Source organism: Lontra canadensis, unplaced genomic scaffold (assembly GCF_010015895.1).
Source record: "Lontra canadensis isolate GAN:19392208 unplaced genomic scaffold, GSC_riverotter_1.0 scaffold44, whole genome shotgun sequence".
Classification (NCBI taxonomy): Eukaryota; Metazoa; Chordata; class Mammalia; order Carnivora; family Mustelidae; genus Lontra; species Lontra canadensis.
The window spans coordinates 2,468,165-2,482,595 of NW_022631038.1; the positions used below are offsets into that span (position 1 = coordinate 2,468,165).

A 14,431-nucleotide genomic window follows, 5' to 3' on the forward strand; every position below is an offset into this window, starting at 1 on the left:
CCCCGGGACGGCACAGCTGCCCGCCAGGACCTGGGCCTGGCCCCCAACCTCCCTGCTCCCGTCACTGTGCCAGTAACTCCCATGCGAGGCCTCTCGGCAGACACCTTTTAAGTTACTTCCCCCACCAACTCCCTGTACATGAGAAGCGCCCCTCCCCCTGGTCCTACGGGTCAGGTATTTCAGAGTTTCTGAGAACTCCCTTCCCTGTCTGGTTAAATCACCGGCCAGTCCTGGGGATCCTACTTCTCCAATGCCTCGTAAACCTGTTTCCCCATTTCTATTCTGCTGCCCTGAATCTCAAACCACGCAGAAAAAAATACCAGAGCCGGAGAGAACTCAGCGGCTCCGCTAAGCCCCATCACTCCTCAACCAGACTCCGTCCTAACACTTGCGTCAGAAGCCCATGCAGTTTTCAAAGGGAACTCAGAGCCCTCCCTTGTGATCTGTGTTCAATCCCCACAGCACGAGCCCTTAAGCTGCCACGACTTTTCCCACTTCTCAAGTGTCCCGGACCCGTGGAGCCGAATCAGGGCCATTCGGAGATGCTCCCTGTCCAGCAGCTCTGACGCTGTTCTGTGCTCCCGGCCGTTTCCTGGCCAGTCGGCTCCCACTCGCCTTTCCCAGGACCACATACTGATCCTATGGAGACAAACCCCACAAGGCGATCCTCCAAATCTCTGTTCTGCTCAACCTTCTCCTGTCGCTGAAGGAAGCAACGGGCTCACATGCCTTCAATGGCTTCCTACCAAGTATGTCATGCCCACGACTGCTCAGCTCGGCATTCCAGCGCTGGCTCGCCCTCCATGTCCACCCGCGCACCCTTCACGTGTCCCTCTCGACCCTACGCTCTCGCTGTTTTCTGAGCAGACCCAGCACTTGTCACTGCTCCTTCTCCCAACTCTTTTCCCCACTCCCCTGGCTGTGATGTGAGCACGGGACCTGTCCCAGGGACACAGCCTTGAGCCCATGACACCTGTCGAGGAGGACAGATAAAACGACCCAGGAAATTCAGCGAAGAGAACGGGAAGCTCACGTGAATATTCTCCCAAAGGGCAACTGAGAAGAGGGACGTGTCAGGTCTGGGTCCGCTGGGGAAGCCGCGACACTCAGAGCTTACACAGGAGGTCTCTTGGGAAAAGCTCAACAGCAACCCGTAGCCCCAATGATTTGGGATCTTATGCAAACAGGCTCAGTAACTATTAGCATATAAGTACCACTTAATTACAATTATAAACTCCAAATCAATAGTAGCTGATAATCCATTTTTTTGCTCCTTATTGAACTCAAGAGAATGGATTCGTTTTCCTTTTTAATTTTTTTTTTTTTTTTCCAAGCAGACTCCACAGAGTGTGGAGTCCATTGCGGGCTCGATCCCAGGACCCTGACCTCAAGACCTGAGCCGAACCAAGAGTCAGATGCTCAACCAACCAAGCCACCCAGGCACCCCTGAAATGAGTGGTTCCTATGAAAACCACCAATCAAGAAAATTTTTAAACTCAGTCCACCACTAAAATGAACTGTACAAATATACAAATTTGAGAAACTAATTTTCTGTACTTTATTAGATAATACATACATTAAAAAGCAATAAGAAAGAAAAATAAAGTGAAATAATTTTAAGCAACTAGTTCTATAAATGCCATTAAATTTCTAGAAATAGGTAAAATAAATGAAATTCAAAGTAATTTTGAAAAAAGTCAAGGTCCTCCAGTGGTTGTCTTGTATCTATTTTATTGGGGAAAAAGACACTTCACAAATAGGAAAAGAAACTAGTGCTTTTGCCATTTTGCCCACCAGAAAAGACCCGGCCTCACAAGGAGGGGCACGGAGATGCTGCTCCCAAGGTTACCAACGAGTCAGACCTGACATCAGTCCACGGAGTCTGGACGTCAGGTGAATGTCCTCCTGGAGCCCTGCCCAGCAGGTACAAGGCTCACTTGCTGGTAAGCCTGCGGTTTCGCAGGAGCGGTCAGGCCTGGCCCCGATCCCGCTCCACTGGACAGACAGCCCGCGCTGCCAGCCCACAACGTCGGCCTTTGCTGAGCAGCCGGACGCCCGAATCTGACCGCGGGCACTCTGGCTGGCTGTCCGCCCGGCCCTCACAGCTCCCGGCCCCTCGGAGGCCCACTCTGCAGGACACGTCTGCTCTACACAGGGTCCCCCTCCAGCCACCTACCTCTGCAGCAGCCCCCCAAGCACACAACTCTTTCTCCCGTGCCTTCTGGAACCCACGTTCTCCATCATAAACCGCTTCACAGAATGTCTAGCTCATCATTTCTTTTCCATACCAGGGCGTCTAGGTCAACACTGAGTCCCTGGAAGCTGGAACTCACTTCCGGTAACTGTTCTGCTCGGGGCTGAGCAGTCCAAGCCTTGCGCCTGAGCCCGGCTTGGGTCTCCCGATCTGCCGTCACTTCCTTCCCAATCCTGCCTGCAGCGGCAGGAGCCGGGTCCCTGTGTCCCACTCTCACGCAGCCAGTGAGCGCTCCGGTGCCGTCTCAAGTACTTAGGAAGCATAAGAAGAAACACCGGGGAAGCTGCGCTCGGAGATGATCGCCACCACCAGCTGCGCGCACGCTAACGAAAGAGCTTCTTCTGGACAATCACAGGTGTGATCGAGCACACGCACTGTTCTGGTCAGGCTGCCTACGCATACGCGTCTACGGCCCTCCCCAGTCAGCACATGGGACCCCATGCTCATCATCCTGCCGACCTCCGCAAGGAGCTCCCCTAGACCGGTGTGTCCGGCTCACTACGCGGAGCTGTGCTCTGCCACCGCGCTGCGGTACACAGCAGGTCTACACAGCTGCTTACCTTGGTGATCCCCCGAGCCAGGGGCTACCAGCTCTAGGGTGCTGTCCCGGCAGATACACTTAGAAACAGGGCCCTAAACGGTCCGGAGCCCTTCACAAGTGGGGCGGGGGTCCCCCACTTGGAGCTAGTAGAGCAGTGAAATGACAGACCTCATTTTTCAGATGCTTTGTCACTTCCAGTGATTTTACAAATATAAAGTTCTGTTATATAGTTAGGCTAATTACCAGGTCTCAATCTTTGAAGAAAAAACAAAATGAAGGGTGAACTAAACACACGTAAATGTGCTACAGTCTTAGTAGTAACATGTCGTTCCTACTAGACCATCAGTCTCTATATATAAGGAAACTACTAATCTCAAAGAAAGGCACGAATAAATTCCAGTTGGTTAATCTTGTGTTTCAAAAACAAACTGGAAATGTCCTTAAAACTTCCTAAAATTCCAGGACACCTGGGTGGCTCAGTCGGTCAATTCTGACTCCTGGTTTTGGCTCAGGTCCATGATCTCGGGGTCAAGACCAAGCCCTGCGTCACGCTCTGCGCTCAGCGTGAGATCTGCTTGAGACTCTCCTTCCTCTCTCCCCTCCCTTGCTCTCTGAATACATACATACATACAAACATACATAAAATCATAAAAAAAGAACCTTTCTAAATTCCTCCTATGATAGAGGAAAAAGCTTTATCTTGTTACATCACTTGGGGAAAATATATTTAAATCTTAGAAGAGCGTTCATATATTGTCAATAGTAAGAAAATGCAAATACAACGAAATAAGAAAATGATGACAAACAACACATTATATATCACATATAACATGTAAAATAAATAATGAGGTTAGACAAATGTGCTTTCAAAAAGCAAGATAAATGCTCTAATATCAATATAATTAAAACATGAATATAAACTCAGAAGATCAATCATGACAGTCCTGAGGTTTAAAATAACACTTTCTTGGTTCCTGGCTCACTTTCAGAGAAAAGGTATTTCAAATATCTGTGCTTCACAAAATGAAAAAACGGGGACACTACACACACACAGACAGACAGTCATCTACAGGGGAACACAGCGACTTTTAAGAACAGATACGTATCAGTCTGTGACTTGGAAATTGAGGAGCAACTCCGTATCCGAATCTCTTCCCTCAGCTCTGGTCCCCCCAGTTCTCCTGAGGAACCGGCGGCGCCGTCACTGCGGAAGCTGAAGGCGAGGAGCAGCGAGCTCCGGCTTACGTCTGCCGACACGGTTCCCACAGTAGACTCAGCTAATATCCGTCCTCCCATAAGGATACAATTAAAGGAAAAGAAAGAAGAAAGAAAGAAGAACACACTCTCCTTGTGATGGGAAGCCTCAGGACTCAGTCTCTTCTCAACCCTCCTGTGCGTCACACAGCTCAGCACGGCGCACCCCCAGCCCCAGACGACCCCTTCCTCCAATTCCCACCCCCTCCCCTCTCTGGCAAACACAAATTGGACCTCTTGTTCTAGGAATTTCTTTTGGTTTCTTCTTTTGAGATTCCACATAGAAGGGAGATCATACAGTCTCTGTCTTTCTGCCTGACTTGCCACACTCAGCAGTAACGCCTCAAGGTCCATCCATGTTGCTGCAAATGGTAGGATTTAGTCTTTTTTTTTTTTATGGGCAAATAATATTCCAAAATTTCTTTACCCATTCAACCACCGATAAACACTTAGGTTGTTTTTATCTCTTGGCTACTATAAAGAATTCTGCTATGAACACAGCGGTGTGGTTATCTTTCGGAGTTAGCGTTTCCATTTCCTTCAGATATAGTTCCACAAGTGGATCACACGGTAGTTCCAGTTTTAATTTTCTGAGCGTCCTCTACGTGTTTTCCATTATGGCTACACCTATTAACAATCCCACCAACAGTGCACAAGGTCTGCTTTCTCCCCACATGTACGTCAACATTTGTCATCTCTCATCTTTTTGATGAGAAAAGCTGTGAGGGGACACCTCACTGTAGTTCTAATTTGCATTCCCTACAGACCAGAGGTGTTAAGCATCTTTTCATGTACCTGTCAGCCTTTTGACGATCTTCTCTGGAGAAAAGTCTATTCAGGTTGTTAATCCACTTTTTAATTTTTTTTAATTAATGTATTTATTGGTTTTTTTTTTCTTTTTTGTCATTGAGTTGCATGAGTCATTCCTGTACTTTGGATATTAACACTTTGTCGGGTACCTTGATTGCAAACGATCTCCATCCCACAGGCTGTGTTCCCACTTTACTGATGGTCTGTGCTGCTATGTGCTGACTTTCTAGTCTGATGTAGTCCCACTTGTTTTTTATTTTGTTGCTTGTGCTTTAGGTGTCCTATCAAAGGCATCATTAACAAGACCCAGGTCAAGGAGCTTTGTTCCTATGTTTTCTTCTACAACTTTTATGGTTGCAAGTCTTACATTTAAGTCTTTAATCCATTTTCAGTTACTCTCTGTAAGTCATGTAAGGCAAGGGTCTAGTTTCATTCTTCTGTGTGTGAATAATCAGCACTCTTTGCTGGAGAGACTGTCTTTTCTCCATGGAGTGTTCTTGGCTCCCTTGTCAAATACTAGTTAACCACATATGCTTGGGCTTATGCCTGGGCTTTCAAATGTATTCCAGTTTGTTTTTAAGCCAGTAACGCAGACTATCAATGAGGACAGCTTTACAGTATAGCTTGAAATCAAGAAACCTAACGTCTCCTGCTTTGTTCTTCTTTCTCATAATTTCCATGGCTATTCAGGTTCTTTATGGTTCCATATCAATTTTAGGAGTGATTGTTCTACTTCTGTAAAAAAAACAATGGAATCTTGACAGGATTGCACTGAACCCACAGATGGCTTTGACAGTACTGACATCGTGACAATGTTAATTTTTCCAGTCCATGAACATGGGCTATTTTCCCACTTATTTGTGTCTTCTGCAACTTCTTTCATCAGTGTCTTTTAGTTTTCAGGTATAGATTTTTTACCTCCTTGGTAACTTTATTCCTAAGAATTTTCTGTTTTTGATACTATTGCTCTAATTAAGACTTCCAGCACTAGGGCACCTGGGTGGCTTGGTGGGTAAAAGCCTCTGCCTTCGGCTCAGGTAATGATCCCAGGGTCCTGGGATCAAGCCCCACATCAGGCTCTCTGCTCAGCAGGGAGCCTGCTTCCCCCACCCCCCTCTCTCTCTGCCTGCCTCTCTGCCTACTTGTGATCTCTGTCTGTCAAATAAATAAATAAAATCTTAAAAAAAAAAAAAAAAGACTTCCAGCACTATGTTGAATAGGAGTGGTGAGAATGGGCACCCTTGTCTTGTTTTGATCTTAGAGGAAAAGCCTTTACCCTTTCACCATCAAGTATATTGTCAGCAGTAGTCTTGTCATACACGGCTTTTATTATGTTGAGATATGTTCCTTCTTTGCCTAATTTGTTAACATTTTTTATCATGAATAGATGTAGAATTTTGTCAGATGTTTTCTCTGCATCTATTGGGATCATATGATTTTTTTTTCCATTATTCTGTTAATGTAACATATCACATTGATTGATTTGCATATATTGAACCATCCTTGCATCCCTGTGATAAATCTCACCTAATCATGGTGAATGATCCTTTTAATGTGCTGCTGAATTTGGTTTAGCTGTTTTTTATAGAGAATTTTTACATTTATGCTCATCAGGGATATTGACCTATAGTTTTCTTTTCCAATAGTGTCCTTTTCTGGTTTTGGTATGATGATAATGCTGGCCTTGTAAAATGAATTTGGGAATGTTCCTTCCTCCTTCCTCCAGTTTGGGAATGCTCCTTCCTCCTTTTCTTGGAAGCATTTGAGAAAGTTGATGTTAATTCTTCTTTAATGTTTGGTAAAATTCACTAGTGAACCCATCTGGTCCTGGGCTTGTCATGTTGGGAGACTTTTGATTATTATCAATTTGCTAAGACTTTGTTTTGTGGGCTAACATATGGTCTAACCAAGAAAATGTCTGATGTATGCTTAAGAAGAATGTGTATTCTGCTGTTTTTAGTTAGAATGCTCTGTATATGCCTGCAGGTCTATTTGGTTTACAGTGTTGTTCAAATCTGCTGTTTCTTATTGATTCTCCACCTGAATGGTCTGTTCATTGTTGACAGTGGAGTATCCGAGTCCTCAATGACTACTGTGCTACTCTTTATTTCTCCTTTTGGCTCTCAGTTTCTGCTTTACATATTCAGGTACTCCCACGATGGATGCACGGGTATTTACAACTGCTGTATCTTCCTGATGTACTGACCCCATTATCATTATGTAATGACCTCCTTTGTCTTTTATTTTTTTCACGATTTCTACTTTAAAGTCTATTCTGTCTAAAAAAAAAAATAAATAAACAATAAATAAGTATATAAATAAAGTCTATTTTGTCTGATGCAAGTATAACTTTCCCTTTGTTTTGTTACCACCTGCTTGAAATGCCTTTTTCTATCCCTTCACTCTCAGACTCTGTGCATCTCTTCAAAGCTAACATGAGCCTCTTGTAGGCAGCATATCAGTAGGTCCTGTTTTGCGATCCTCTCAGCCACTCTGTGTCCTTTAATTTGAGGATTTAATCCATTTACATTTAAAGTAATTATTGACAGGTAAGACCTTACTAATGTCATTTTGTGAATTGTTTTCTGAATCCAATGTTCCTTGTTTCTTATTCTGTTGTCTTTTTTGTGCTTTGATGCCTTTTGGTATCAGTATGTTTTAATTTCTTTATCATGCTCTTTTGTGTAATTATTATATGATTTCCTCTTACGGTTACCACGAGGCTTAGACAGATTATCTTAAAGTTATAACATCCTATTTTAAATGGATAATAACTTCAATAGAATTCATAAATGTTACATTTTTACTTCTCCTCACCCTCACATTTTAGGTTATTGCTGTTATAATTTATATGTTTTTTGCATTATGTAATAACAGATTACTATATGGTTATTTTTACTATCTTCTCTTTTTTTAAACTTTTAAATGAGAGTCGTAAGTAAAGTGCACCACTATTACCATATTGCAGAATCTAACTATGATTGCATATTTGCCATTACCGATGAGATTTATGCTACTTTCTATGTTTTTATGGTGTTAATTATTATTCTTTTACTTCCACTTGAAGAAATCCATTTAGTGTTTCTTGTAAAAAAATCTGGTGGTAATGAACTCTCTCAGCTTTTTATGATGGTAATAATGAACTCCCTCTGAATATTATGATCACCTTGACTCCAATACCTCCCCCGTCTGCACATAACTGTATTTAAAATTTAGCTCTTGAGTTAGAAGAAAAAACATTTAGAGTTTAAGACAGCATGTCTAGTGAAATACAATTCATAACATACAATAAATTTCACATTATTCATGTTCAGTAAAAATTACTGGTGCTTGAAAATAATTACTGGTGCTTGGTACCAAGACACAATGACTACTTAGAAAGTCATGGTGTACTCTTCCACACTTCTGTGCTTGGGCGTGCAGTGGTAATGGCTATGCAGAGGAAGCGAATTTTACTGAACACAACTCTGGTCTAGAAGTCAGAAGATCCAGATTGTTGTTCTACCTTGAGTACAAACTAGTTATATAACCTAAAAACAATATTATAATTAGTTTTTACATCTGTACAAATGAGGAACACAGAGAGGTTTTGGAATGACTATTTTTATGTTCCTATACAGCTCTGGAAGTTTTTATGACCATATGGTACTACACCACCAAGAGTGTTCCCTTAATATGCAGACTAAATGACTTGGTACTATTGTTTTAATGCATTCTAATACTTTCCTAAGTGACAGTCTTATTCTAAATGACATGATGTGTTTTAAGTAACTAGGCTGAACTAGAACAGCTCATCTCCCAGTGAAGTCAAATAATTGTTAACTATCTATGCTAAAACCCTCTAGTCACATTTTTATCAAAATCTGCCCCCCAAAGGTTATTAAAGTCATGACCTCTCTATAGAGCCCCAAGGAGCTCAGAGTCTGAAAGAAGAGACAGACACAAATACAAATAATAATGAAGTTAAACATGAAAATAAATGCTTGCAATATTTTACACTTCACAATGTGAAGCCACCCTATGAATCATTTCCCTCATGTATCTCATTCAGCCTAGACCAAAGGAGAATTCTGCTTCCACTAATTAGGTCCAAGTTTTGATTCACAAGCATCTATGAGTCCAACAAGTGAAATGTACCCTATTTTACGCGTGGAAAACATCTGAGATATTAGGACTGCAGTTTAACTCAACAAGGGTTTAGAGACTTCAAGTCAAGAAACCCCTAGGTGTTTGATTTGATTAATGGCAACCTGAAAAAAACTGGTAACTTGAAGGTAACTCTCAAACACAAAGGCTAATTCTAGGGCCGCTAAATAAACATTGAATTTGTTCGACTTTCAGAGATTTTTTCCACATTTCAGGTACAGCACAAACCAGTGAGAACCTACAGATTATAGTAAAGATTAAATACACATTAAGTAAAATGTGTCTGTTGCTTTGCTTTGTGAACTACCAAAAGTGGACAAGGACATCAAAGTATTCTAACCTCCCATGGGAGCTTTAATCAGCTTCTAGGGTTTGAATAACTAACATGCTAAGAATCACAGTTCCTCAGAAGCTGAGAGGACCTCAGACATAAAATCATCAGAGAACAATACTTTGGGGAGGATGACCTTCAACTTGTTGTCTGTTTTGGAGTTTTCCACTGCTTCTACAGTCAATTTTAAGTACATTATTCTAGAAAAGGTCCACGTCATCTAAATCTTCAAATGTGTTAGGTAACTGAACTACAGCTCCTACATCTAGTATGTCCCAGTACACTTTCCCTGAACTATAATCAAAAATTGTGAGATTATGCTGAGTGAAATAAGTCAAGCAGAGAGAGTCAATTATCATATGGTTTCACTTATTTGTGGAACATAACAAATAGCACGGAGGACATGGGGAGTTAGGAGAAGGGAGTTGGGGGAAACTAGAAAGGGAGGTGAACAATGAGAGACTATGGACTCTGAAAAACAATCTGAAGGGTTTGAAGAGGTGGGGGTGGGTGGGAGGTTGGGGGAACCAGGTGGTGGGTATTAGAGAGGGCAAGGATTGCATGGAGCACTGGGTGTGGTGCAAAAACAATGAATACTGTTATGCTGAAAATAAATAAATAAAATGATTTAATAAAAAAAAATTGTGTCCTGTACAATATCTATTTTTGAAAATTTTATTTTTTTTCTATCCTAGGATTTGATCAACTTTTTATTTCACGTATATTTAAAAGAGTATGTATTATAAAGTAAAAGCTATAAAACAACCCTTTTCACATGTGAACTTCAAAGTCTCTCTAGTCTCACTGTTCCATCAAATTGATCAGAGGATCTTTCACTATACTTTAGAATTTGAATATTTCTCTTTTCTTCTAATTTTTCTTAGTTTATATACTTGATGCTATGCTCCTAAATAAAGATTCATGATTGTTGATCATCTTATTAGCAGATTATAATTTATATTCATCTAAAATATGTCCCTTTATACCATTTAACCTTTATATTCAGTTATACTGTGATGTTAATTTTGTTCATAGACTATGAACTATATTGCCTGGGACATAATGAAATACAGGAACTGCACAAAAAGAAAAGTTTTAGCACAGAATTCAATGAAATTTCTTTAATTTTGTTTAGCACTTACAAAAATCATTTTTCAGAAGATTCTCATAAGCAGTGTTTTCTTTTGAGAAACATGTATTTTCTTTTTCAGTTAACAAAATTGTACTTTACCTTGATTATAATAACTGAGACTAAAAAAGCCTTAAAAGCTGGAAGTTTTTTCTTTTCAGTTCAAAGATTAAAGCAGCCATACAACAATAATCGGTTCCGTACTGCGTAGGGATCTTAATATAAAAATAACAGAAGGCACCGTGTACTTCACATAAAGAGCACTTGTCCATGCTGATAGCTCTACTGAAGCAGAATTTTTCATTGAGAACTTACATGCTAATACCTTCAGTTGTATACATCATTTCTTCCTTAACCAAGAACATGATTTGAGCAACAGTTCAGACAGAACTAAGATATTCATATTGATCGTGGAACATATTAGGCCACAAAGCAAAAACGCCGAACAAAAACTTCATTAACACCGTGCTTAAAACTATGTAGACCGTAATATTTATATGATCCTTGCATGGTACGAAGAGGGAGAGAATCTTACCTACGTCAGTTATGAGAATCGGCTCTTGCAAAGGAATGTCGGGGACTGGAACGCTGGCCTTGCCGACTCGAACCTTTGCAGGTTTACGCTGGTGTCTCATCTTTCTTAACTCCGTGTGTTTGAAGTGAGAAGCGATGTGAGTCTTCCTATGGCCTGAGGTTCGAAACTTTTTGTCACAGTGAGGACAAGCAAAAGGTCTGACCCCTAATAAAAATAAAAGTACACCACAGAATTATTTAAAGAAAACACATCTAAACAATTAATGCCAACATAAAAATCTAGTATTTTGATACTGATTTGGATATTCATCATGTCACGCTTGTAATTTCAGGGACGTTATCCATGAGAGTTACCTTCCCTTGTTTGCATACTTAGATGTCATAAGAGCATTTTAAAGAAGAATTTGTTAACGTTGCATCATAAAATATTTAAACCTTAAATAGATAAAAGATACTCAAATATTTGGTCCCTAAGAATACTGGAGTGTGTGCGACGGCGCTCTCTCAAGCCGTCGTCTGTAAACTGGAACGACAGTGTCTGCACCACACAGGCCGCCGGGGTCCAACACACCCGGGTCTGGACAGCACCAGCAGCTCTGAGTGCTTGACAGGTTGTTGCTCATCGGGAATAAAGCCGCCGCCACTGACAACGACAGAAACGGGCTCCTCTGAACAAGGCTCCATTATCAGTGCTCTCTCCTTCCCTTACAGTTTCACTAGTAAATGAAACTGGAGATTCCTAAGAAGGGCACAGGACAAGACTCAAACAACACAAAACATTCAAATCTCCACCCCAAGGTCAGCTTGGCCCAGGAACCCCGGGCCATAGGGGAAGTGACCACTAGTGGGACTGGGGCTCCTTGCAGGAGGGAAGGGGGGTAAAAAGGTTGAAAACAGACGGCTGGGTGCTGGGTGGGGTCGTGCAATTTCTGAATAAAGTGAATTCTGAATTCACTTGAAGAGTAAAGTTTGTGATTTGTGAATTACACCTCAATAAAACTATTACAAAATTACTGCCTAAATATGAACGTTTTCAGACCTCAATACCGATGACAAAATATCCGAACGGTAGAGCAGGTATCAGGTTTTCCCTCAGGCCCAAGGCCTCCGCAGCAGCCTCCCGAGGTGTCCCTTCCACAGAAAGGCCCAGCTCCTGCACGTGCACGCGAGGTGGCCCACAAGGTCCCCACGCAGCCGTCTCCTGGCCACTCGCTTCTCCCCGCGTGGTGCTGCTCCCTGCTCCCCCGTGGAGGCGCCGGCTCCCCATGCGGGACGCGCCGCGAGCCCGGCCTCCGGAAGGGAAAGGCAAACCTGCACGCGGGACCAGGAGCCCTCGTGGCCGCAGCCAGGGTCCGCAGACCCCGGGAGCCCACGCCCCCGAGCGCCCCGTACCTGTGTGCAGACGAATGTGCACTTTGAGGCTCCCCGACGTGGAGAAGCTCTTCATGCAGTACTGGCACTTGAATGCCTTGACGCCCGTGTGCGTTTTGATGTGAGCGGTGAGGGTGCTCTTCACGGCGAAGGCCCGGAAGCACTGGGGACATTTGAAGGGCTTCTCGTGAGTGTGAATGCGGATGTGGCGCACCAGGTCGCTCGGCTTCCGGAACTCCTTGGTGCAGTAGGGACACACGTGCCACCGCACGCCGTTCTCCTCGCGGATGGAACCTGCAGCCAAGGGAGAATCACACACAGCCCAGCGCTGGTACCAGAAACGAAGGCACCCGCATGTCCCCACGGGGTTAGGGTCGGACAACACACCGTCCCTACGAGGGGCGACACGCTTCTTGCCACCGCAGAAGATGGATGATCCGTTATGACAAAGCTTGAAACTTCCACGATCACTGAAATTACTGAAGACTGTGATTTAATCTTCAGAAAATCTGACCTGCTCCATGAGGACACTAATCACAGCCTGTGGAAGGTCAGAGCGCTAACCACACGGGAACAGAAACCAGCCGCGGCACAAACGCAGCCCGTCGGGAACGGGAGGAAAAGCAGATGCGAGCAGAGGACTCCACGACCAGCTCCAAGAACACGGAGCGAAGAAGAAGCCAGAATAAGCACCGTCGAAACCGATCCGGTGTCGTGAGCAAAATTCAACACACGTGCAAGGAATTAGGAGACGGTGGGGGCGGGTGGCGCCTGGGTGGCTCAGTGGGTTAAGCCGCTGCCTTCAGCTCAGGTCATGATCGCAGGGTCCTGGGATCGAGCCCCACGTCGGGCTCTCTGCTCAGCGGGGAGCCTGCTTCTCCCCAACCCTCTCTCTCTCTCTCTCTGCCTGCCTGTGATCTCTGTCCGTCAAATAAGTAGAGAAAGAAAGAAATAGGAGATGGGGAATTTTCATGCTGCAAAAAGGTACTTGTAACTAGGTATGACAAAGAAACAGTATGTACAACACATATGAGTCAACGATCAAATATAAAAGACTCTTGTAACTTGAAGTATTATTTTTTTTAAAGATTTTACTTATTATTTATTTGACAGACAGAGATCACAAGTAGGCAGAGAGGCAGGCAAAGAGAGAGAGGGGGAAGCAGGCTCCCCGCCTAGCAGAGAGCCTGATGTGGGGCTCGATCCCCAGACCCGGGGATCATGACCTGAGCCAAAGGCAGAGGCTTTAACCCACTGAGCCACCCAGGCGCCCCTAACTTTAAGTATTATTATTCAACTTTCAATCAGGTTTAAAACTATTCCTAGCAAAAAAAAAAAAAAAAAAAAAAAATACAAATAAAAGGTAAAACTACCCCTAGCAGAAGAAAAATCACAAGCAGAACTTAGGGAAACATAATAAATTATTTCTAAATTATAAAAATTTTTAAAACAAAATTCAGCAGGATCACTTTTTATCTTTTATAATTTTTTATTAGATTTACTCATCTCATCTGAAGTTAAACAGACATCTAAAATGAGGTAAAGAAGTCACCTGAAATTACACAGATTGTGGCCAAGGTAATGAAATTCATCAGAAAATATTAACTGTCTTTTTAACTATGTCTGTACAGACAGAGCTTTATTAGGGGGGAAATCTTTTGTTTGCTTCTCTTTGTTATTAGTAAATGCAAGGAATTCTCCTTATGTTAAGTGAATCTATAAGGAAAGAAAATGTATTTTCCTGAATATAATGCTCTTTTCAAGCCTAACATAGGTTAGGTAAAAGAATAAAAAAGACCATAAAAATAGTGACACAATGGAAATCAGGACAAATCACAGGGAAAAGGGTAAGAAATAAGGAAAGTGGCTTTAAGAAGGAGAGAAAGACAGTATTTTATGGTGATATTGTTTATATTACAGAAGTCTGAAATTTAATAAATTTTCTCTATTGGTATTAAATCGTAAGTCATAAAAGTACAATAATTACCTCATGGTCTTATGACAAATCAGAAAAACAAGGTATAAAAAGGTGGGAGAACTATAGTATCAGCCAAACTTGGG

General features: G+C 42.6%; 1 protein-coding gene across 4 annotated transcripts in view; it reads right to left on the reverse strand.

Annotated features, from left to right (window-relative positions):
* The window catches only part of ZNF236 (zinc finger protein 236), a 103,290-nt gene that overhangs the window by 45,940 nt on the left and 42,919 nt on the right, over nt 1-14,431 (reverse strand). For all 4 annotated transcript variants that reach the window (XM_032872208.1, XM_032872205.1, XM_032872207.1 and 1 more), the window contains exons 10-11: nt 12,392-12,664; nt 11,001-11,204 (exon numbers count right to left, since the gene is read on the reverse strand). In XM_032872208.1, the coding sequence (XP_032728099.1) occupies nt 11,001-11,204; nt 12,392-12,664 (477 nt within the window). The remainder of the gene's footprint in view (nt 1-11,000; nt 11,205-12,391; nt 12,665-14,431) is intronic.